The sequence below is a fragment of the Bos grunniens genome, chromosome 6, assembly GCF_055505025.1.
Source record: "Bos grunniens cultivar Pamir isolate PY7600 chromosome 6, Bosgru_T2T1.0, whole genome shotgun sequence".
NCBI classification, from domain to species: Eukaryota; Metazoa; Chordata; class Mammalia; order Artiodactyla; family Bovidae; genus Bos; species Bos grunniens.
In genome coordinates, this window is record NC_141170.1 from 33,110,993 (window position 1) to 33,136,369 (window position 25,377).

The 25,377-nt window shown below is 36.4% G+C and overlaps 1 protein-coding gene across 5 annotated transcripts; it reads left to right on the top strand.

The window, feature by feature from the left end:
• The first annotated feature begins 5,366 nt into the window (after positions 1 to 5,366).
• On the top strand, positions 5,367 to 25,250 carry LOC147370549 (UDP-glucuronosyltransferase 2B17-like). Of its 5 annotated transcripts, XM_086405528.1 has the most exons (7): positions 5,820 to 5,909; positions 6,022 to 6,144; positions 6,812 to 6,960; positions 19,268 to 19,399; positions 21,071 to 21,158; positions 23,272 to 23,491; positions 23,593 to 25,250. In XM_086405528.1, the coding sequence occupies exons 2-7, from the start codon at positions 6,036 to 6,038 to the stop codon at positions 23,870 to 23,872; spliced, it is 978 nt and encodes a 325-aa protein (XP_086261654.1). In that variant the 5' UTR covers positions 5,820 to 5,909; positions 6,022 to 6,035; the 3' UTR covers positions 23,873 to 25,250. The 5 variants fall into 5 exon arrangements, 4 of the variants coding, with proteins under 4 accessions (XP_086261652.1, XP_086261653.1, XP_086261655.1 ...); XR_015165350.1 differs by lacking the exon at positions 23,593 to 25,250 and adding an exon at positions 20,203 to 20,248 and having other exon boundaries at positions 5,367 to 6,144; positions 23,272 to 23,385; XM_086405526.1 differs by having other exon boundaries at positions 5,367 to 6,144.
• The last annotated feature ends 127 nt before the right edge of the window (positions 25,251 to 25,377 follow it).

Consider the following 25,377-nt stretch of genomic DNA (forward strand, 5'->3'; position numbering starts at 1 on the left):
AAAAACTCTTTAACAACTAATGATATATTACAAATAACTGAGTAAGATGGATAAAAACAGGTTTGGGACTTCTGCCCCTGGAACAGATCTGAAGGATGAGAAGGTTTACAGAGATAGACCCTCACCCTGGGGATTAAGTGGAGCCATAGAGTGTACATCCCAGTCCTGAGGTCTTATGTGGAGGAGACAAGCCCTTTTGGCTGCTGAGACAGATAGAAGGGCTAGAGAAGCTTAGAATCTGTTCTCAAAGAGTGCACATGTGCTGGCTTGCCAACAAACAGGGTAGGGAAGCTTTGTGCTGATAGTTGCTGCCTCACTGCACTCCCAATCCAAGCTGGTATATGTCAATTATAAAGATATATGCACCTAACATCAGAGATCAAAATACACAAAGCAAAAGATATTGAAGAAGAGACTTCCCACGTGCCTAGTGGCTAGCAATCTGACTGCCAGTGCAGAGGACACTGGTTCAAACCCTGGTCAGGGAAGATCCTACATGCCACAGAGCAACTAAGCCCATGCTCCCCAACTACTGACCCTGCACTCTAGAGTCCGCAAGGTGCACTACTGAAGGCCAAGCACCCCAGAGGTCATGCTCTGCAACAAGAGAGGTTACCGTAATAAGAAGCCTGCACACCACAACCAGAGAGTAGCCTCTGCTCACTGCAACTAGAGAAAGACCCAGTGCAGCCAAAAGAAAATAAATTAATAAAATTTGGGGCTTCTCTAGTGGCTCAGATGGTAAAGAATCTGCCTGAAGTGCAGGAGACTTGGGTTTGATCCCTGGGTCCATAAGATCCCCTGGAGAAGGGAATGGCTACCCACTCCCGTATTCTTACCTGGAGAATTCCATGGTCAGAGGAGCCTGGAGAACTAGTCCATGGGGTTGCAAAGAGTCAGACATGACTGAGTAACTAACACACATACATACACACAAAAGAATGCAAAACATAACAAAAATTTACAGCTGTGATTTCTTAGAAATGTCACCAATAGTTTCCTTGCTTTTGTATTTGTTTTTCTGATTTCTATTTCATTTATTTTACTCTGATATTTAATATTTCCTTCCTTATGCTAACATATTCTCTTTTTTCTAACTCCTCATATTTCAGGTTAGGCTATTTGAGATATTTTTCTTACAGATATTTGTTATTATTTTTTTCCCTTTTTATTTCTTCTTTGACTCGTTCATTGTTCAAGGGGTCATTGTTTAATTTACACTTGAATTTTCCAGTTTTTCTTCTTTTTTTTGATTTCTAGTTTCACATCATTCATAATTTCCATTATTTTCTTATTTATTCTCTGCCTGGATGATTTCTCTGTTGTTGAAAGTGGGATATTGAAGTCTCTTATTATTATTGCATTGTTATTTTTCCCTTCAGATCTGTGACATTTTTTTACTATATTCAGGTGCTTCTATACTTGGTGCATATATTAACAGTAGTTACACATTTCCTAAAATTGACCCTTTTACCATTACATAATGGCCTTCTTTGTCTCATGTTAGAGCTCTTGACTTAAAGCCTATTTAGTCTGATACAAGTTACCCCCACTTTCTTTTGCTTTCCCTTTCCCTTTGCATGGAATATATTTATGCATAATTTCATTTTTAGTCTATGAGTATCCTTAAAACCTAAGTGAGTCTCTTATAAGCAGCATTATAGTCAGATCTTGATTTGTCTTTTTCTTTTGATTTATTCAGCCACTCAATATTTTTTGATTGAACAATTTAGTCTACTTATATTAAAATAATTATTAACATATGACATCATTTTGTGAATTGATTTCAGATTCTTTGTAATTTCTTTTCTATCTCTCTTGCTGTTTTACTTTGTAAATTGATGTTTTGGGAGTAGTGTGCTTTTATTCTTTTATGGCTTGTGTAGTTACTATGTTTCTGCTTTGTTATTACCAAGAAGCTTTCATAATATGTCTTATAGTAAAACATTCTAATTTAAACTAAAATCTTAACATCTATTCCATGAAAAAATTCTACATATTAACTGGCACCCTCTACATTTTATGTTATTAATGTCTCACTTAAAATATTTTTGTACTGTGCATTCATTAATAAAATATTGTAGATACAGATACTTTTAATACATTTTTGTTTTTAATCTATATGGTAGAGTTTATCATTGCAGTATTAGAGCATTCTATGTTGCACTATATGTTTACTTTTACCAGTAAGTTTTATGTTGTCATATGTTTTCATGGTACTAATTAATGTCTTTTTGTTTCAGCTTGAAGAACCTCATTTAGCATTTCTTCTAAGGCAGGTCTACTGGCAATGAATTCCTTCAGCTTTTGTTTGTCTGGGGAAGTCTTTGTCATTTCTGAAGGATGACTTGGTGAACAAGGAATTCTTGGTTGATGGTATTCTCTTTGAGTACTTTAAGTACAACATACACTTTCTTCTGGCCTAAAAGGTTCTACAGAGAAATCTACTGATGATTTCATCAGTATTCCCTTGTATATGATGAGTCTTTTCTTTTCTTGATGCTTCCCAAATTCTATATTTTCTGAATTCTGAGTGCCTGGTTATAATGCTTTTCAATGAAGAGCTCTTTGGATTGAATCTGTTTGGGGATATTTGGACTTCATGTACTTAGATGTCCTCAGCTTTCCACAGATTTGGGAGATTTCATCCATTAACTATTTAAATTAATTTTCTGTCTGCTCTTCTCCCTCTTCTCCTTCTGGGATTCCTATAATGTGAATACTCTTTCCTTGATAGTATCCCACTGTTCACACAGGTTTACTTTATTCTTTTTCATTATACTTAATTTTTTTCCCCATCTCTGGATAATATCAAGAGATTTGTCCCCAAATTTGAGTATTCTTCTTTCTATTAATTCTTGGTGACTCTACTGTTGAAAATCTTCATTGGATTTTAATTTATTGCAATAATTTAAGAGTTAAAGTTAAAGATAGCAGTTGTATTCTTAAATTCACTGTATTCTTCAGCCCTATAATTTCTGTTTATTTGTTTTTATAAGTCCTTTCTCATTTTTAAACTTTTTATTTGTTCATGCATTGTTTCTCCTGATTTCATTGAATTGTCTATGTCCTATAAAATGTCACATATCTTCCTTAAAACAATTGCTTTGACTTATTTTCTGGTAACTTGTAGATCTATATTTCTTTGGGGTCTATTAGCAGTTTGTCACTTTGGTGATGTTAATTTTCCTTATTTTTCCACTTTTCTGATTGCTTCTGATGATGTCTCTGTATTAAAGGTAACTGTCACCTTCTCCAGTCTTTTTCAACTCACTTTGTTGGGGAAAGATTTTCACCTCAAGTTGGCTGTGAGGGTGCTAGGTGGGTGGGATGTAATATCTTTGTTCTCGGGAGTGCATGACTGCATAATTTCTCTGCATCTCCATCAGCATAGATCAACATCTGTGCAGACTGCATGGGTCTTCTGTGACCAAAGCTAGAGTGTTCTCACAGGTAGTGGTAGTGTTGCTGCTGCTGCTAAGTCACTTCAGTCGTGTCCGACTCTGTGCGACCCCATAGACGGCAGCCCACCAGGCTCCCCTGTCCTTGGGATTCTCCAGGCAAGAACACTGGAGTGGGTTGCCATTTCCTTCTCCAGTGCATGAAAGCAAAAAGTGAAAGTGAAGTCTCTCAGTTGTGTGCAACTCTTAGCGACCCCATGCACTGCAGCCTTCCAGGCCCCCAGTCCATGGGATTTTCCAGGCAAGAGTACTGGAGTGGGGTGCCATTGCCTTCTCCAGTGTTGGCTAGGGCCATTGAGGTACTTGGCAATAAAGGCTTCTGAGGTCCTACTGATCTCTTTGGCCAATGGAAGTTAGTTGTAACTGAGGAGATTCATACTGACACTCAGAAAGGAAGTGGAGCCAAAGACCTTAGGTCAGGCTCACATGGAACAATTATATTGCTTTGTCGCTGAGGTACAACTGTACTGGGGGGGCAGCAGTACCAGTCTCGAAGGTACAAGCATATATAATTCTCCCATGGAACTGGGGTCTATGTTTGTTGTTTGCTTCAGCAACACTGGGAGTAGGGAGAATGCAGCAGTGGTGCAAGCCCTGATATGACAGAATTCCACAGTAGCTTAGGACCAGGAGTGCAGTGTCATATAGCAGTACAGCCTTGGAATGATGAGTCAAAATTCCAACTCTGGCCTCAGGAGAAGTCACAGAGTAGTAGCACTATGGTCCCAGTGATGGCCTGTTTAAAGCCACGTGTCAGGACCCATGAGGTGGACTGTAGAGCAGCAGTGGTGTGTTCCCAGTTGTGGTGGGTCAAAGCACTGACTTAGCACAGTGAGGTAAAGTGTAGGAGCACTGTGGCCCAAACAGTGCTAAAGTGAAGCTGAGATTTAGGACCCAGGAATAAGTTGTAGAACAGCAGCAGCTCAGCCTAAGTAATAACCAGTCAAAGCTACAACTAGGAATACAGAGTCAGGTTCAAGCAATAGCAGCATGGCTTTTGTTATAAGACCAAGCACTAAGGTAGAAGCTGGGGGCAGAGCACGCAGCAGCAGCCCTTATCCCATACATGTCAGGGCACTGTGGTCACAATCAAGGAAAGTATGGGGGTGTATGGAGGTGACAGGGCCCCAAGACCAGGTATCCCCACAGTGACTTGTCAAAATACAAGGAGGACACAGTAGCAAGGACTCTGGGCAGCTCTGTCAGCTGGAATCAGTGCTGGTAAAGACTGTAAGTTCTCAGTAGCAAAGACTGCAAATGTCTATGATGGTGAGACTTGCCAGAGTTCTGTTCTCCTTTCCTCCATGGGATGAAATCCCTTTGAGAGAATCCTTGCTGGTGGCAAGCTACTCTGAACTAGAAGAGATGGTGATCTAGTTAAAAAGCTTTCCCAGGCTTTGCTACATGGCCATCCTCAGTTTTTGCATTCTGCAAAGGTTTCTGCTCCATTTTTGTTGTAGTCCAGAACTTACCCAGTGTGATTTAAATTGGTTTCTACTTGTTCATTTATTGTTTTTGTGGGGGGTACAGGTGTTTGGAACTCCTAACCTTCCAACTTATGGATGTCATCTTATCTACTTCAATGTCAAGGAGACTGCAGACATAAGATCCACTCACATGCTATTGTTATTACAGTAGTCTATACATTTCTCTCTTACATGTTAATAACATAGTTGACTTGCATGTGCAAGATCATTGACTTTTATATCAGTGATAATACTGACAAAACAATATTAAACACTTTATTATCATGAAATGTTCTACACTTTGCCCTTTCAATTAATTTCCATAGGTGCTGACTACTCATAAAATTTAGTTATTTGAAGTGTAGGAGTTAACTTTTTTTTTTTTTTTAGGAGTTAACTTTTAACTTCCTGATTGATTTCTCCTTGGATATAAGCATGAACAATACCAAAAGTACAGAGTACTTTTTAAGTACTGCATGTGAGCAAAATGTCTATGAAATGGCTCTCACTTCTGCTGCTACTACAGCTGACTTGCTATTTTAGCTCTGGGACTTGTGGAAAGGTGCTGGTGTGGCCAGTGGAATTTAGTCATTGGATGAATATGAAGGCAGTTCTGGATGAACTAGTCATGAGGGGTCATGAGGTGACTGTTCTAATATCTTCAGCTTCCACTATTACTGATGCCAACAAACCATCTGCTTTTAAGTTTGAGATTTTCCCTGTATCTTTAACTAAAGATGATTTTGAGAATGCTATCAAGAATTTGATTGAAAAATGGACTTATATGGCAAAAAATTCATTTTGGACAAATGTTTCATCATTGGGAGAATTGAAAAGCTTAATTTTTGAATTTTCTGGAATGCTTATGAAAATCTGTAAAGAAGTTGTTTCAAAAAAGAAACTTATGACAAAACTACAGGAATCAAGGTTTGATGTCCTTCTTGCAGATGCCGCTGGACCCTGTGGTGAGCTGCTGACTGAGGTACTTAGAATACCTTTAGTGTACAGTCTCCGTTTTTCGCCTGGCTATTTGTTTGAAAAATATAGTGGAAAACTTTCATTCCCACCATCCTATGTGCCTGTTATATTTTCAGCATTAAGTGATCACATGACATTCATGGAAAGGGTCAAAAATATGATATATGTACTTTATTTTGACTTCTGGTTCCAAATATTTGATGAGAAGACATGGAACGAGTTTTACAGTGAAGTACTGGGTAAGTCATCTTTTTGGTTGGTAGCATGAAGTCCTAATTTTCCAAGTGACTTCGAAGGTGACCACATAAACATAAACCCACAGGATTTGTCTCTTACAAGGAAATGAGGGAATGAAAATACAAAATGACCCATCAATCCCATAAATATTATGGAAACACTTAAATCATAGGGTAACGTAGAACCTTGTGGCCCCTTACTAGTACAGGACACTCCAGGAAATTGTAAACCACAAATTGAAGCACTTAGGATATCTCCAAACAATTATATACGTAACTCATGAAACTTCATCTTTCAACTTAAAAACGTCACTGGAAACCTCATAAAATATCTTGATAAATGAAGACAAGTAAATTAAGGGATTACAAACACATTTGTAGTGCAAGTATCTAGATAGCATTTAGAAATTGTTTTTACTTGTGTAGCTCATTTTCCATAATATATATTATATTATTCAATGTATGCATACATTTCCAGATCATATTTCATTATATCATATCATATTATATGTACACACACACACATATATATTTGCTTTATCAAAGAACATACACTTTCAAATATCTTTCTCTATATTATTCCAAATTCCTATCCCCATATTACCTAACATGGTAATATTTTCATTTGATCTAATATTTGCTATTATTTTGTTTTTGCTTTTCGTTTAAGGAAGACCCACTACATTATTAGAGACAGTTGGAAAAGCTGATATGTGGCTCATTCGAACCTACTGGGATTTTGAATTTCCTCGCCCAGTGCTGCCAAATTTTGAATTTGTTGGAGGCCTCCACTGCAAACCTGCCAAACCCCTGCCTCAGGTCACCTACTCTTCTTTGTTGTGCTTTGTTAACTTTGCATTTTCAATAAGAATAATCTTACAAAATTCTAGAATTTTGATTACAGTGAATCATATATGGGAAGCTGGATAAAGTGACCTTTCAGTTAGAAACTGATATATTTCCATACCAACACAAGTACTTGAATTTCATTATCATTGCAAAATAAAGTGGGATACCTGGGAGACTTTGAGACTATGTCAGTTAAATTAAGGCCTTGATAATTCAGTACATAATAGAGAATCAAATAGTCATTAAAGAATTAAATAAAAAGGGACAAGTATAGTGCTAAAATCCAGAGGAATGGTGTGGGCACAGTTTCTGCCACCTGACACTCTACCTAGAAAGACAGAATGAGAGCAAATAATAAAATGTGTTACTACAAGGAAAGATGAAAATACCAAAGAAATATCCAGCAGGAATCATAGAAAATATCTTGTCAGTCAATTCAGTCGCTCAGTCATGTCCAACTCTTTGCGACCCCATGAACCGCAGTGCACCAGGCCTCCCTTTCAATCACCAACTCCCGGAGTCCACCCAAATCCATGTCCATTGAGTTGATGATGCCATCCAACCATCTTATCCTCTATCATCCCTTTCTCCTCCTGCTCTCAATCTTTCCCAGCATCAGGGTCTTTTCCAATGAGTCAGCTCTTTGCATCAGGTGGCCAAAGTATTGGAGTTTCAGCTTCAACATCATTCCTTCCAATGAAAACCCAGGACTGATCTCCTTTAGAATGGACTGGTTGGATCTCCTTGAAGTCCAAGGGACTCTCAAGAGTCTTCTCCAAAACCACAGTTCAAAAGCATCAATTCTTTGGTGCTCAGATTTCTTTATAGTCCAACTCTCACATCCATACATGACTACTGGAAAAACCATAGCCTTGACTAGATGGACCTTTGTTGGAGAAGTAATATCTCTGCTTTTTAATATACTGTCGAGCTTGGTCATAACCTTCTGCCCAAGGAGTAAGAGTCTTTTAATTTCATGGCTGCAATCACCATCTTCAGTGATTTTGGCACCCAGAAAAATAAAGTCAGCCACTGTTTCCCTGTTTGCCATGAAGTGATGGGACCAGATGCCATTATCTAAGTTTTCTGAATGTTGAGCTTTAAGCCAACTTTCTCACTCTCCTCTTTCACCTTCAAGAGGCTCTTCAGTTCTTCTTCACTTTCTGCCATAAGGGTGGTGTCATCTGCATATCTGAGGTTATTAATATTTCTCCTGTAAATATCTTGGAGACATTGATAATTAAGGTTAAATCTAAAGGATGCTCAGGAATAATTGAAGGTAAGGAATATCAACATTTTAGGAATCAGCAAACTAAAATGGATGGGAATGGGTGAATTTAACTCAGATGACCATTATATCTACTTATTTAGGCAAGAATCCCTTAGAAGAAATGGAGTAGTCATCATAGTCAACAAAAGAGTCCGAAATGCAATACTTGGATACAATCTCATTAACGACAGAATGATCTCTGTTCATTTCCAAGAATGATCTCTGTTTATTTCCATCAACCTCTGATTGATCTCTGTTCAATCTCTGATATTCCAACCATTCAATATCACAGTAATCCAAGTCTATGCCCCAACCAGTAAGGCTGAAGAAGCTGAAGTTGAACAGTTCTATGAAGACCTACAAGATCTTCTAGAACTAACATTCAAAAAAGATATCCTTTTCATTATAGGGGACTGGAATGCTAAAGTAGGAAATCCATTGGGTCACAAAGAGTTGGGCATGACTGAGTGACTGAACTCTACTTAACTGAACTGAACTGAAGGTAGAGGAAGATACAAAAGAAAAGCATAGGAGTGTCAGTTCCCAAGAAGTCCAAGTTCAGTCTAAACAGGAAGAGGCTGAGTAAAGAGGCAGAAAATGCTGGAGAGTTAGGTTCCAGACACATAATTATAAGAAGTTTGGCACATCTAGTAGGACATAAGGGAGAAAATTAAAAGGGTGAAGAAAAGGGAGAGATGATCACATTAAAAAAACAATCACAGGATATAGTCACAGGGTTGGATTGTAAAGGGGCAAGAGTGGAAAGGGACACCATTTAGTAGATTGTTGCAAGATATAGGCAGTGATGGAAAACTAGACAAAAATGTTCATAGAGATATAACCACACTAATTTATAATAATAACACCAACCTCATGTTGTCCTTGAGGGAAAAAATGTGTTAATACATGTGAAATATCTAAAATGTCATTGGCCCATACTCAGTGATCCAGAAGAAATATTATTTTTATTATTTTTATTTTGTTACTATAACATACTGTCAATAATCCAATGTGTGCCAGCCACATAGATCTAATTTCTAATTGAAATTGCAATGATAGTCCTAATCATCAAGATTATATTATTCAGCAAACTGTCAGAGAATAGATATCCCATGGAATCTTTTAAAAGCAAATTTTAAAAGTTAACTTAATTAAAAGGTAATAAATATAATTCAATAAATTCAACAAAATTTACTTTAAATAAAGTTTAATTGACATTTAAACTTTTTTTAATATTAAGAATTTAAAGGTTTTGGCAATCAGATGAGCAAGATGTAAAAATTTTTTGGTAAGTATTGAGGCTCCTTACCAGTGCTCTAGATAAAATGAAAAATCTTCTTCACCAATATAAATGTTGCCTTAGTAATTTGCAGCTAAATCCAACCCTTACTTGCTTTCACATCAGCATTTAAACCATTCTTTGTTTGAAATCCCAGTGGTTTACATCTTACAGCATAAAAGAGATAACTCCATCTATCATAATAGAACAGATGTTTTCTGCCTACACTAATCCTCTTATTGTTCAATTGCTCATTCATGTCTGACTCTTTGCTACCCCACGGACTGCAGCACACCAAGCTTCCCTGTCCTTTACCATCTCCTGGCGGTTTCCTCAAACTCATGTCGTTGAGTAGGTGATGCCATCCAATCATCTCATCCTCTGTCATCCTCTTCTCTTCATGCCCTCAATCTTTCCCAGAATCAGGGTCTTTTCTAATGAGTTGGCTCTTCACATCAGGTAGCCAAAGTACTGGAGTTTCAGCTTCAGCATCAGTCCTTCCAAAGAATATTCAGGGTTGATTGACTTCAGGATTAACTGGAATTGACTCCTTGCAGTCCAAGGGACTCTCATGAGTTTTATCCAGAACCCTTTAGAAAACCTCAGTAAAAGTTCCCTTAAGGAATACAGGTCTCAACATCATAGATGCTTAACAGAATGTACCCAGAGAAAATTTACCCTGCATATATAAGAACCATAAATAATGCACAGATTTTTTTTTTAAAAAAAAGGGGGGCCCACAATTTCTACCAATTGAATCTAAAATCATCTGTAGTTTCAAAATATAAGGAATTCTATTTATAGGGTAATAACCCTTATGAAAGAAAGCAAGAATCTAGTCTGTTTTAAATTGACTTAAGACATAAATAGAAAGCAAGTAATCTTTAGCCAACTGTTTTGTGGTCTCTTTTTAAAAATTAATCAAATGTTATTCATACCGGGTCTTCGTTGCTGCACCGACTTTCTCTAGTTGCAGCGATGTGGCTTGCAGGCTCTAGACTTGCAGGGTCAGTAGTTGTGGTGCTCGTGCTTAGTTGCCCCTGGGGATGCCCTGAGGCATGTGAGATCGTCCCAAACCAGGGATCAAACACACATTCCCTGCACTGCCAGGAGGATTCTTAGACACTGGGCCACCAGGGAGGTCCTGTGAACCCTTAATAGACCATTTTTGTCTAGTCTTTATTGGTGGCAAAATGAAATTGATATCTTTTACAAGGGTAAAATTCAATATCTGTTGTTTTTTTTCTCTCTGTTTTTTAAACTGATTCCAACTTTATTGGAAAGGGACTCAGCCATGCACATACATGTCTCCATTTTCCCAAAAACTCCCTTCCCATCTAGGCTGCCACTTAATATTAAGCAGAGTTTCCTATGTTATCATTTAGATCCTTGCTGGTTATCCATTTTAGATATAGCAGCATGTAATATCTGTTTTAATTGCAAACTGTTTGGATTACCTATAGTAACCTTCCCAGAGTCCAAAGGCTGAGATAAGATAGTGAAAGTTCTGTACTATCTAACCCTATTTTTTAAATTTCCACTTTTTCATTTCAGGAAAGTGATAATGTTAGTAAGAGGGGAGGTTAGGAGAGGAGAAAGAAGAATGAAGGGAAACATGAATAGTAGTATAATCATGATAAATTAGCAATATTTGCTATTATTATCAAGCTGAAGAAACAATATTTAATTCCAACTAATGACTGTAAGGACTTAATCGCATAAGGAAACTGTTTATTCACACTACTAACTTTTCCAGTAATTATTGGATTCTAGAAAATTTCTGCCCTTTTTAAAGAATTAGAATATTTGACAAAATGCATCGAGTAGTAAAAATGCTTATAGATTTTGGGTTCATAATATACTTATATGAAACTATACAGAGAAAATAATCAAGATGTCCTAACAATATTTTGGGCAACAATTCAAAAATGTCAACACTAGAAATAAAGCAATGGTTAAATAATTTATAAATGCTTACATCATAACATTACAATGATTTCATCAAAGAATGCTTAATTACACTGTCAGCTATGAGGTTTAGTTGGAAAAAATAAATATAATAAGATCACAGTTTTCTTCTAGGATAAAACATAATATAAGCTGGAATTACAATTTTCAAAATATATGTATCAAACGCACATTTAATGATAGGAGTAGAATAAAGATTAGAATGAAAACACAAATTTTAGCATAATGTCCTCTATGTTTATTCAGGTTGTTAAAAATGGCAGGATTTCCTTCTTTCTCACTGGTGTTAATATTATATTCTGAGTGTATGTGTTCATGTTTGTGTATATATTTATCACATCATTTTTATTGATTCATCCATTGATGGGCACTTAAGTTGTTCCCTTGATTATTGTGAATATTGTTGCACTAAACATGGGAGTGCATGTATTTCATCTACCCTGTTTTTATTTCCATTGGTTATATACACAGAAGTAGAACTGCTGGATCATACAGTAGATCTATTTTTAATTTTTTGAGGAAATTTCATTTTGTTTTTGGTAAAGGTGGAACCAATTTACATTCCCATTGCCAGTGTAAAAGCATTCACTTTTCTTCACATTCTCATTAACATTTTTCTCTTCTTGGTGTAGACTTTCTAACTTTGATTTGCATTTCTCTGATAATTAGTGATATTGATAACTACCTAATTGGATGTCTTTTTGAAAAATGTCTGTTTTGTTTATCTGCCTATTCTTTAATTGATTTTTTTGTTGCTACTGAGTTTTGTGAGTGCTATATATATTTTGGACCTTAGTTCCTCACTCAGTGTGTAATTGTGAAATTTTTCTCCCATTCTGTAGTTTGTGTTTTCATTTTGTTGATTGTTTCTTTTGTTGTGCAGAAGCTTTTAAGTTTGATGTAGTCCCACTTGTTGATTTTTTTTTAATGTCATATTCAAAAACAATCACTTTCAAGACTACTGTTAAGGAAGATCATCTCTACATTTTCTTTAAAAGTATTATGGTATCTGGTGTTATGCTTAAGTCTTTGATAAATCTGAAGTAATATTTTGAGGGTGTGAGATAGGGGTCTCATTTCATTTTTTTGCCTACGTTTACTCAGGTTTTTCAAAAGTAGAAGAAGTGATTATCTTTTCCCTATTGGGTATCTTGGCTCCTTTGTTGAATTTTAGTTCACTATATATGCAGGGATTTTTTCTAGACCCTGTATTATGCTTCATTGGTATGTGTGCATTTATAGGCCAGTACCATATTGCTTTAAATGCTATCCCTTTGTACCATAGCAAAGTAGATGGGCTTCCCGTGTGGCTCAGCTGGTGAAGAATCTGCCTTCAATGCTAGAGACCCGGGTTCGACCCCTGGGTTGGGAAGATCCTCTGGAGAAGGAAATGGCAAGCCACTCCAGTATTCTTTCCTGGAAAATCCCATGGATGCAAGAACCTGGCAGGCTATAGTCCATGTGGTCACAACAGTCAGACACGACTGAGCAACTTCAATTTTGTACTATAATTTGAAATTTGGAGGTGTGATGCCTTTGGCTTTGGGTAGCATGGATATTTTAACAATATAAATATCCTGATCCATGAACATAGGATATCTTTCCATTTATTTATGTTTTCTTCTATTTCTTTCAACAAAGTCTTAGAGTTACCACTGTAAAGATCTTTCACTTTACTGGTTACATTTCTAGTTATTTTCTTATTTTTAGTCCTATTGTAAATGGGGTAGCTTTTCCATTCATAGTACATACAAATGTAACTGATTTCTCTATATTGATTTTATATCATGCAACTTTACTGAATAGCTGGTTAGCTCAGTTTTGTGGTTAAATCTATTTTTTCTGTGCTAAAATCTATGCCATCTGCAAAAAAACTGACAATTTTACTTCTTTCTTTCTGTTGTGCATTCATGTGTGCTCAAGTACACAGTTGTGTCTGACTTTGCAACCCTCTGAACTATAGGCTACCCCCTTCAACCAGCCTCCTCTGTTCATGGAATTTTCCAGGCTACAGTACTGGTATGCATTGCCATTTCCACTTCCAGGGAATCTTCCTGACCCAGGGATGAACCTGCGTTTCCTACATCTACTGCATTGGCAGGAAGATTCTTTACCACTGAGAAGCCCTCCTTTCTGATTAAGAAGCCTTTTATTCTTTGTGTTGCCTAGTTATTCTAACTAGGATTTCTAGTACAGTGTTGAATCAATGTAAGAGTGGCATCCTTTTCTTGTTCCTGGTCTTGCACAAAAAGCTTTCAAGTTTTCACTGTTGAGGATAGTGTTAGCTTTGCTGCTGCTGCTAAGTTGCTTCAGTCGTGTCCAACTCTCTGCGACTCCATAGACGGTAGCCCACCAGGCTCCCCCGTCCCTGGGATTCTCCAGGCAAGAACACTGGAGTGGGTTGCCATTTCCTTCTCCAATGCATGAAAGTGAAAAAATAAAGTGAAGTCGCTCAGTCGTGTCTGACTCCTAGCGACCCCATGGACCGCAGCCCACCAGGCCACTCTGTCCATGGCATTTTCCAGGCAAAAGAACTGGAGTGGGTTGCCATTGCCTTCTCTGGTGTTAGCTTTGGGCATTGAGGTATGTTCCCTCTATACCTAAAAAATGAGGGTTTCTATCATGAAAGAATGCTGAATCTTTTCAAATGCTTTTTTTTTTTTTTGTACATCTGTTAAAATGACCAAGTTATTTTATATTTCATTCTATTATTGCAATGTATTACAAATATTTTGGAGGTATATTGGACCATATTACATCCCAGACAAATATTCCATTGGTGATGGTATATAATCTTTTAAATATATTCTTAAATTCAGTTTGCTGATATTTTAGTGATAATCTTTGCATATACATTCAGTCTGGATATTCGCCTGTAGTTTTTTTCTTGTAATGTGCTTATCTATTTAGTATCAGGGTAATGCTCGCCTTGTAGAATGAGTTTGAAAACGTTCCCTCCAACCCCTTAATTTTGTGAAAGATTTTTCTGAAGGACTAACATTAATTTTCTTTAAATAGTCATATGATTTATCAGTGAACACATCTGGTTCTGAGTTTTGTGTGCTAGGAGATTTTTGATTTCTGATTCAATATCTTTACTCATTATGACAGTTCAGATTTTCTATTTCTTCCTGATTCAGTCTTGGTTATTTAGATTGTGTGTTTCTAGGAAGCTGTCTATTCTTCTCCAATGTGTAGTTTGTTATCATGTAATTCATCATAGTTGTTTGTTATGAGCCTACAAATTTTTGTCATATCAGTTGTAATGTCTCCTATTTCATTTTCATGTTTTGAATCCTTTTTCCTTGGTAAATACAGTCAGATGTTGTCAGTTTTATTTATCTTTTTGAAAAAACAGAAAAAACAATGTATGATATCACTTGGACCCAGAATCTAAAAATGCCAAACTTGTAAAAACAGAAGTAATATAAAGATTACCAAGGACTAAAGGACAAGAGAATAGGAGAGATATTTAAAAGTACAAGTTTGCATCTTGTAATAAATAAGTCCTAGAGATATAAACTACAGAACAGTGAATATACACAACAGTATAATATTATAATCATATTTTCCAAGGGACTATATCTTAATAATACTCACCACAAAAAGTAATGATAATTACTAGACATAATAGAGTTTCAATGAATAATAAAATGGCAATCACATTATAAAATATAAAGTATCAAATTAAGTTATAGTTCTGAAATTATATAATATTTTCTGTATAAGATATATTTCAATTTCTTATAAAAACATGTGAATTTGAAACTAAGGAATTCCTGGATAGAGAGTTTAGTAAATCTATTCTTATTTTAATTTTCTATGCTTTTGCATTTTTTTTTTTTTGCAATAAGACTGTATTATTTTCATAAAAATTATCAGGGAACGAGACTAGCCAGTACATATCAGTAATTAATTTGTGAAAAGAGAATATATTATAATAATAACAAACAGATGCATTTTTCAGAGTATAGATGAAGCACCATTGGGTAGCAAGTCATTGAGAGGAAACACTGAAGACAAGTAACTTTAAATCCTGCTATAGGTCACTAGAATGCATACATTACCTGGATGCACTATGTGAGACATAGGAAAATTTAGTGACCTTACCACTGTGACTGATATCATTAGGGTCAAATTAAATTCTGAAAAATGTGCTAAACAATATGTAGTCTGCAGTATTAAAGTCTGAACATTTTTTTTGTTTCTTTTTTCTGTTAAAAATAGTTTTGAAAAAAAATTTATGCCAAAAATTAAGATCAGAAAGTATATATTCTATGATAGAGGTGTTCAGTCATTATCTCAAGAGAGAAAAGAATAGTGAATTTAGAACAGAAGAAAGAAATAAGAAAAGTTGAGTGCATGGATTACATCAGATATCCAGGAAAATTTTGCTCATTTATATTTTTTGTAGTAGAGTATATTGAGAAATGTGGAATTTCTCTGTTAATAGTAGAATAAAATGCAACAATTTTAAAAAATGAAGTGGAGTCAAGAATCACAAGACAAAATAATTCAGAAACAGTTGCAGGAAAATACGGATTCACTAGGAGCTGGCATGCTGCAGTCCATGGGGTCACAGAGTCGGACATGACTGAGTGACTGAACTGAACTTCTGAGGAGCTTTATTTAGTTTGAAGTGAACTTAAAATGTGACCAGACCTCTACTGCAGAAGGCCAAAGGGTATTTCTCCCACTGTGCTCCTGGGGGGACTGAGGTAATGATGTTAGGTTCCCTCACAGTGGTTACACATAGCACATTCTACTGTGACATCAATTATACAATATTAGTTCATGACAAAGGATGTCATATATAAACAAACCCAGTAATATGGTAACTCAAAAATGTAACTGCTCCAGCATTGCTATTGTTGTTCAATTGCTAAATCATGTCTGACTTTGCTATTCAAGCATATCTCTGGGTTATATATAAAAGTCATAGGACGGTTTCATAGAACTTTCAAACTACAAGCCAGACTCTTCAATATCAGTAATTAGTAATTTAGCGAGACAGAGTTGGGGAAATTATGACAAAGTTTCATGTAAGAAAATGAGAGAATGACAGACATAAACAAATTTGAATCATGGATTTTTCTTAGTGCTCACAGTAAGGAAAATGAAATCATAATGAATAAACTAAAATTTAAAATAATTCTTCAGAAAGTCTGTCTGAAATAAATAAATGATTTAGTAAATCTATAGTAATAAAGAATTAGAGGTGAAATGAACCCTGCACTGTAAATTTCCAAGAATCGATTAGTAATTAATAACATAACTGATGAAGAGTCTCTCTATAATATTGTTTCACAGTATCTCCTTGTCACCACTGTGTATTGGCTCTATCTCATTTCCCGCTTATACACAAACACGTTTGTACAAATACACATAATAGAAGAAATTGATCTCATCTCATCCATTTCCTTCCCAAGGACTTCAGGGATGTCATCTGCTAAAAAAGACAGGTATTACTAAAAACAGTAGGGGCTTCCATGGTAGCTCAGATGGCAAAGGACCTGCCTGCAATGGGGGAGACCCAGGTTTGATCCTTGGGTAGGAAAGATCCCCTGGAGAAGTACATGACAAACCACTCTGGTGTTCTTGCCTGGAGAACTCCATGGACAGAGGAGCCTGGTAGGCTACAGTCCATGGGGTCATAAAGAGTCAAACAGGCCTGAGCAACTAACACTTTCACCTTCAGAAACAGTATGGAGTTTCCTCAAAATTTTCTAAAATGAATTTTTGGTGTTTAATATTGAGTACCACAACTGACCAAAGTCAAAGATGTGAAGTTAGCATGTTCCAGAATCAAGAGGGCAGGAAGGAAATCACTTTATATACTAACTATATAGTATGTGGTAAGAATAATACACACTTCTTAATTTAAACCTGTCAATACAGGTTACTCTTTCTATTCAGTTGCTATATTGTGTTTGACTCTTTGCCACCCCCACGGACTACAGCATGCCAGGCTTCCCTGTCCTTCACTATCTCCTGGAGCTTGCTCAAATTCATGTTCATTGAGTCAATGATGTTATCCAACCAGCTCATCCTCTGTCATTCCTTCCCACCACCCTCAATCTTTCCCGGCATCAGGGTCGTTTCCATTGAATTAACTCTTCACATCAGCTGGCCAAAGTTTTGGCCCAAGCATCAGACCTTCCAATGAATATTCAGGATTGATATCCTTTAGGATTGACTGGTTTGATCTCCTTGCCATCCAGGGAACTCTCAACAGTCTTTTCCAGCACCACAGTTTAAAGAATCAGTTCTTTGGTGCTCAGCCTTCTTGATAATGCAACTCTCTCATCAATACATGACTACTGGAGAAACCATATTTTGAGTGTATGGACCTTTGTTAGCAAAGTGATGTCTTGGCTTTTGAATATGCTAAGTTGGTCACAGCTTTCCTTCCAAGCATCTTTTAATTTCATAGCTACAGTAACTGTTCACAGTGATTTTGGAGCCTCCCAAAATAAAGTCTCTCACTGTTTCCATTGTTTCCTCATCTATTTGCCATGAAGTGATGGGACCAAATACCCTGATCTTAGTTTTCTGAATGCTGCATTTTAAGCCAGTGTTTTCCCTCTCCTCTTTCACTCTCAAGAGGCTCTTTAGCTCCTCTTCACTTTCTGTAACTAGGGTGGTGTCATCTGCATATCTGAGGTTGTTGATATTTCTCCCAATATCAATAGCTTATGACACATCCAGCTTATGTTTCATCCAGCCTATCATTTTGCATGGTATACTCTGTCTATTACTTAAATAAGCAGAGTGACTAGATACAGTCTTGAGTTAGTCTTTTCCCAATTTTGAACCAGTTCGTTGTTCCATGTCCAGTTCTAACTGTTGCTTCTTGTCCTGCATACAGGTTTCTCAGAATGTAGGTAAGGCAGTATACCCATCTCTTTAGGAATTTTCCACAGTATGTTGTCATCCACACAGTCAAAGGCTTTAGCATGGTCAATAAAGCAGAAGTAGATGTTTCACTGGAATTCCCTTGTTTTTCCTACAATCCAACAGATGTTGGCAATTTGATCTCTGGTTTCTCTGCCTTTTCTAATCCAGCCTGTACACCTGGGAGTTCTCATTTCATGTGCTGTTGAAGCCTAGCACTGATACATATGATTTGACAACTCCTCTTCTGGTTATATATCGAAAATAATTGAAATGAAGATCCCAATGAGATATTTTCACACCATATTCATAAAAGCCAAGAGGTTGAAGCAACTGAATGTCCATAAACAGAATAAATAAAATTTTGTAGATACAAAAAGATGGAGTATTACTTAGTCTTTAAAGGAAAATTTGAACACATGTCACAACATGAATGAATCTTATGCTAAGTTAATTAAACCAGAGGTGAAAAGACAGACTGTACAATTCAACTTGAAAAAAGTATCTAGACTAATCTGTGCAAATAGAGAGTAGAGTAGTGGTTTCCAGGGACTGAGGAAAGATGAAAATGGAGTTTCTTAATGGGTACAAATTTCCATCTTTGCCAGATGAAAAAGTTCTGGAGATTGGTGCACAATGTGAATATAATTAACATTACCGAACCATACACATAGGAATGATTAAGATGGTAAAATTTTATGTTGTATTCATTTTACCATGATATTAAAAAAAGTGACTAATGATTTCTAGACTATATCTGATTTTGTCTCTTTAGTTGTTTTTTTTTTTCTTTTTTGGCAAACCTTTCAATACTGTTTGCTATGCTGTTGTTGCTCATTTGTGATGAAGTAAATTCTTTTTCACAGGAAATGGAAGAGTTTGTTCAGAGCTCTGGAGAAAATGGTATTGTGGTGTTTACTTTGGGGTCAATGATCAGTAACATAACAGAAGAAAAAGTCAGTGTAATTGCATCAGCTCTTGCCCAGATTCCACAAAAAGTACGTAAAGTAACTTAATAGTGGATGAGTACTTAAGGAAACTATTAAGTTCTGTAAAAAACCTGATTACAGATATATTATGCAAGAAGGACAAACTATTAAGATATCTCCAAATTATCTGATTATATATATATATAGAGAGAGAGACAAAATATATATGGTAGATGGTAGAACAGTACATAGAATGTCTTCAACTGACATTAAATTTGGATTAACACTGTAATCACAAAGAAAAATATTTAAGAGATGCAGTATGAATTTTGGTATTGTAATGGTAGTGTGGACAGGAAAAGAAATCACTAAATTATGTCTTGTTATTTGCCCATTTTCCTGAAGGACTCCTGAAGACACGACACACAGATGTTCTCAGGAGTTGAATTTTCATGGTATATGTAGCCTCTCAATAATATTAAGCAATATTGATAAAAGTTTGGAGTGATTCTTGCAGTTTGTGCTTGCCAGGAATTCCTGGTCCCTTTTACATTCCCTAAGTTTTGGAACAGATCTAATCAGTTTGCTTTCTAGGTTGCTAGTCAGAGAAAGGTTGGCTTCTCTTAATTGTTTATGCTAATTTTTTGCTGAAAAACTAAGTTACTTTACATTCACAGAGCAAATAAAAGTTAAACACTAATAAATTATAATCTATTATGAGAATAGCTTGGAATTACAAAACTGGTCCTTACTTTGCTACGATACCTAGAGACCATATTAATCAATGCTGTTGGTGCTTTCTGCTTCATTGTTGAAGCATTCAGGGTCAGTTGAATAACTTTAGTGACACAGTTTTGAAACTTTTTCAACAGCCTTGTTGTCCCTTACAAATTACCAGCCGACTCTTTTTTTCTAAAGGTAAAACATTTCCAAGCCTAGTATGATAATAGTGGTAATAATCTGGTGGTGGTGGTTTAGTCAATGTCGTGTCCGACTCTTATGATCCCATGGACTGTAGCCCGCCTTGCTTCTGTCCATGGGATACTCCAGGTGGGATTATTGGAGTCAGTTGCCATTTCTTTCTCCAATAATCTGGATTTATGTAAAAAAAAATTCCAGTTGTCATTCTTTTTGGAAGTAGTGTTTAACAATTTGTAATATGAATGAAGTTATATTTTCTAGACAGCCCTAATTAACTTATTATTAATAAACTATAAATAAGCAGAGCATTTCTCTTAATTTGCACATTGCGTGCATTTTGTTCTTTGCAATCAAAAATTGTAAAATTCTAATAAAATAAATTGTATTAACATTTGGATATAAGTAAGCACTTCCATAACAGTTAAAAAGAAATTGGTGAATACATTTGAAAATGAGATTTAGAATACAAACTAAAACAAAAATATGTGGTTTATTAGTAATTTGCCATAGTCTTTCTGCACTAGAAATAAGATCATCTAAAAATTTCTTAAATATTTGAATTTGTCATTGAAAACCTATTTGTCTATGTCATCATATGTGACATGATTGCATTCCATCTCAGAATGAACCTAAAAATGAGCACATCAACTGTGGGTGTTGCTATTAAGTAGTATATTAGCAGTTATTATCAATTAAGGCCTTATGTTCAGATTTATTTATCTGTTATACAGAGGCATTTAAATTTTATTTGCTTAAAATTTTAACACTATGACTCTGAGGTTTAATTCATGGAATAAGGTATTTCCTTTACCTTAACAGGTTCTATGGAGATATGATGGCAAGAAACCAGATACCCTAGGGCCCAATACCCGTCTGTATAAGTGGATCCCCCAAAACGACCTTCTTGGTAAGACTTGGCAGAAAAATATTGAAAACATGAGTAACAGGTAAGCAGAGTGATACTACTTCAATAAGAAACAAACATCCAACATTCCTTTGAGTTTAAGTAAGAAAACTTTATTCCTTCATTGTTATTTCCAACCCCAGAGGCGGGGGCGGGGGGGGGGGGTGGGGGCGGAAAGAAAGGAGAAAATTTAACAGCATTGTGTTATACATGGTCACGTCCTTCACATCCAGAAGCAAGATATGTTTACTTTGGCTATAATTACTTTTCACTGTGAAATTTTAAGTAACTCTGTGCACTGTTCTGTCTCTGAATTCCCTCCTTACACCTATCTTTTCCATTCCTTCCGTTCAGTTCAGTTCAGTCACTCAGTCATGTCCGACACTTTGTGACCCCATGAACCGCAGCATGCCAGGCCTTCCTGTCCATCACAAACTCCTGGAGTTTACCCAAACTCATGTCCATTGAGTCGGTGATGCCATCCAACCGTCTCATCCTCTATGGTCCCCTTCTCCTCCTGCCCTCTATCTTTCCCAGCATCAGAATCTTTTCCAATAAGTCAGCTCCTCGCATCAGGCAGCCAAAGTATGGGAGTCTCGGCCTCAACATCAGCCCTTCCAACGAATATTCAAGACTGATCTCCTTTAGGATGGACTGGTTAGATCTCCTTGCAGTCCAAGGGACACTCAAGAGTCTTCTCCAGTACCACAGTTCAAAAACATCAATTCTTCAGCACTCAGCTTTCTTCATAGTCCAACTCTCACATCCATACATTACCACTGGAAAAACCATAGCCTTGACTAAACAGACCTTTGTTGACAAAGTAATGTCTCTGCTTTTTAACATGCTACCTAGGTTGGTCATAACTTTCCTTCCACGGAGTAAGTGTCTTTTAATTTCATGGCTGCAATCACCATCTGCAGTGATTTTGGAGCCCCCCAAAATAAAGTCTGACACTGTTTCCACTGTTTCCCCATCTATTTCCCATGAAGTGATGGGACCAGATGTCATGATCTTACTTTCCTGAATGTTGAGCTTTAAGCCATCTTTTTCACTTTCATCAAGAGACTCTTTAATTCTTCTTCACTTTCTGCCATAAGGGTGGTGTCATCTGCATATATGAGGTATTTGGTATTTCTCTCGGCAATCTTAATTCCAACTTGTGCTTCATCCAGCCCAGTGTTTCTCATGATATACTCTACATATAAGTTAAATAAGCAGGGTGACAATATACAGCCTTGATGTACTCCTTTTCCTATTTGGAACCAGTCTGTTGTTCCATATCCAGTTTTAAATGTTCCTTCCTGACCTGCATACAGGTTTCTCAAGAGGCATATCAGGTGGTCTGGTATTCCCATCTCTTTCAGAATTTTCCACAGTTTATTGTGATCCACACAGTCCAAGGCTATGGCATAGTCAATAAAGCAGAAATAGATGTTTTTCTGGAATTCTCTTGCTTTTTCGATGATCCAGCAGATGTTGGCAATTTGATCTCTGGTTCCTCTGCCTTTTCTAAAACCAGCTTAATAATCTGGAAGTTCACAGTTCACGCATTGCTGAAGCCTGCCTTGGAGAATTTTGAGCGCTCCTTAGGGATGTTTTAAATGATACTTAAAAATAAGAGTTCCTCTTTTTATTACCTGTGGCATTCCATTTTCTATCATAAAACATCCATATCTTTTACATCAAGTGGTCACACATTTCAAGATAAATTGTAGCTTTTCCTTCCTCTGGTTCCACTGCCACTACCATTTACCCTTCTTGTTTCCTTGACACACTTCCTATCAGACTAAATGGCTTCATTATTGTTTTAGAGATTATATTTCTGACATGCCCTCCCTGTTTTTGTTGCAAAAATGTTTTCTTTTACCCAGAATTCCCTTTCAGGTTTTTCACCTACCAATCTTGGATTCATTTGTGAAGTTCAAGTGACATCTCTCCTTATGAAGTCTTCACTTACCTCTCCAGCAGACTTAGGGATTTTTAAGCAGTTTGAATACAGTTTCATATGTTATCTAAAAGACACTGCTTATTTCAGTTGCTTTATAATGCTCATTTCTCATTTTATTTTTAAGACTTTTAATTAATAATTTTACTGAAATTCACTCAATTCTAGGTCACCCAAAAACCAAAGCCTTTATAACTCATGGTGGTACCAATGGCATTTATGAGGCCATCTACCATGGGATCCCTATGGTGGGCCTTCCTTTGTTTGCTGATCAACCTGATAACATTGCCCGAGTGAAAGCCAAGGGAGCAGCTGTCAGAGTGGACTTGGAAACAATGTCATCAAGAGATCTGCTCAATGCACTGAAGGAAGTCATTAACAATCCTGCGTGAGTATATTTGTTTCACTACATTTGGTGATAACAAATACAACAATTGCCCCACAAGCTAGGTCATTTTATAAATTGATGTTTCTTTGCTTTTCCTTTAGCTACAAAGAGAAGGCTATGTGGTTATCCACCATTCAACACAATCAGCCTATAAAGCCCCTGGACCGAGCAGTCTTCTGGATTGAGTTTGTCATGCGCCACAAAGGAGCCAAGCACCTGAGGCCAGCTGCCCACAACCTCACCTGGTTCCAGTACCACTCTCTGGATGTGATTGGGTTCCTGCTGGCCTGTGTGGCAACTGTTGTATTTGTCACCACAAAATGCTTTCTCCTTTGTTACCGCAAGTTTGCTAAAACAGGAAAGAAGCAAAAAAGGGAGTAGCTAAAGGCCTTATGCCCCTAGATGGAACTCCTCCAGTTTATTCCAGCACAAAAGAGTTATGATGAGCTTCCCCTGTGACAAAACAACAATTCACAATTTAGCATGTCAGATCAAAATTGTTTTCAAGTGATTTTATACCAGTTTACAAATTAGAAATAAGTCGTGCCAAGAATAAAACTGGTGAAATCTTCAGTGAGAATAAAGCTATAAGGTATATATTGAAATTTATTATTTTAATTCAAAAGCTATACTGAAAGATTGAATTTAACTGTTTCACAGGTTGTGCATAGCTACAAGAATAACAAGTCTATTCATAGTATCCATATTATTTTGTAGATATTCAGAATTTTTACTCTATTTTGGTGCAAAATTTTATAGTTTTATCTTGCTATAGAAGCTATTCAATAATTGGAATTGTATCAAAACATGCACCCCTTCGTTTTATGTTTGAGTCCAGTAACACTTGGATTTTACTATCCGTCCAGCCTCAGCATCACTTTTTACCTAAAGCCATGGCAAGTCATTTGCCTTCATCCATTTTAGCTCATTTAACAGTGGAATATTTATGGAATTAGGAATATAGCAACTGCTACCTGCTTCATATTATACAACTGAGATATTTCTGAAAATTTTTGATTCCATGACATAATTCTCTATTTTTCATCATCTTTAAAATTAGTCACATTATTGGGAATTTAACTTGGTACAACCACTGTGGAGAATCTTATGAAATTTCCTTAAAAATCTAAAATTAAAGCTACCATATGACCCTGCAGTCTACTCCTTAGCATGTATCCAGAGGAAAGCATGATCCAAAAGGATACATGCACTGTCATTGTAACACTGTTTACAATAGCCAAGGTATGGAAACAATTAAATGCCCATCGATAGAGGAATGGATAAAGATTAGGTACATATATACAATGGAATATCACTCTGTCATTAAAAAGAATAAAATAATGTCATTTGCAGCAACATGGATGAATCTAGAGATTGTCATCCTCAGTAAAATAAGTCAAACAGAGAAGCAGAAATATCATAAGGCATCCATTATATATGAAATCTGAAAAGAAATGTTACAAATGAACTTACAAAACAGAAAGATACTCACAGACTTATAAAATGAACTTATAGTTGTCAAGGAGAAGGATTGGGGGAGGGATAGTTTAGGGAGTTTGGGATTGACATGTACACACTGCTATATTAAAATCTTGTTGGATAACCAACAAGATCTACTGTATAGCACATGGAACTCTGCTTAATGTTATGTGGGAAATGAATACATGTATATGTAAGGCTAAGTCCCTTCTCTGGTCACCTAAAATTATTGCAACATTGTTAATCATCTATACCCCAATATAAAGTAAAAAGTTTAAAAAAAAATAGTTGCCTGGTTGCTTTCATTCCCATACTCAGCCCTTGATAAAGTGTAGACTAAGAAATAGACTAAAGACTTAAACATGAGACCTGAAACCATAAAGCTGCTATCTTAAAACAGGAGGAAA

What these genes read in the sequence shown, in the direction of transcription:
- LOC147370549 (XM_086405526.1), top strand. Translation starts at nt 5,415, where the DNA reads ATGTCTATGAAATGGCTCTCACTTCTGCTGCTACTACAGCTGACTTGC. An exon ending in GTTTTACAGTGAAGTACTGG is followed by an intron (nt 6,145 to 6,811) that starts GTAAGTCATCTT and finishes TTTTCGTTTAAG; the next exon opens with GAAGACCCACTACATTATTA. An exon ending in TTGCCCAGATTCCACAAAAA is followed by an intron (nt 19,400 to 21,070) that starts GTACGTAAAGTA and finishes TTACCTTAACAG; the next exon opens with GTTCTATGGAGATATGATGG.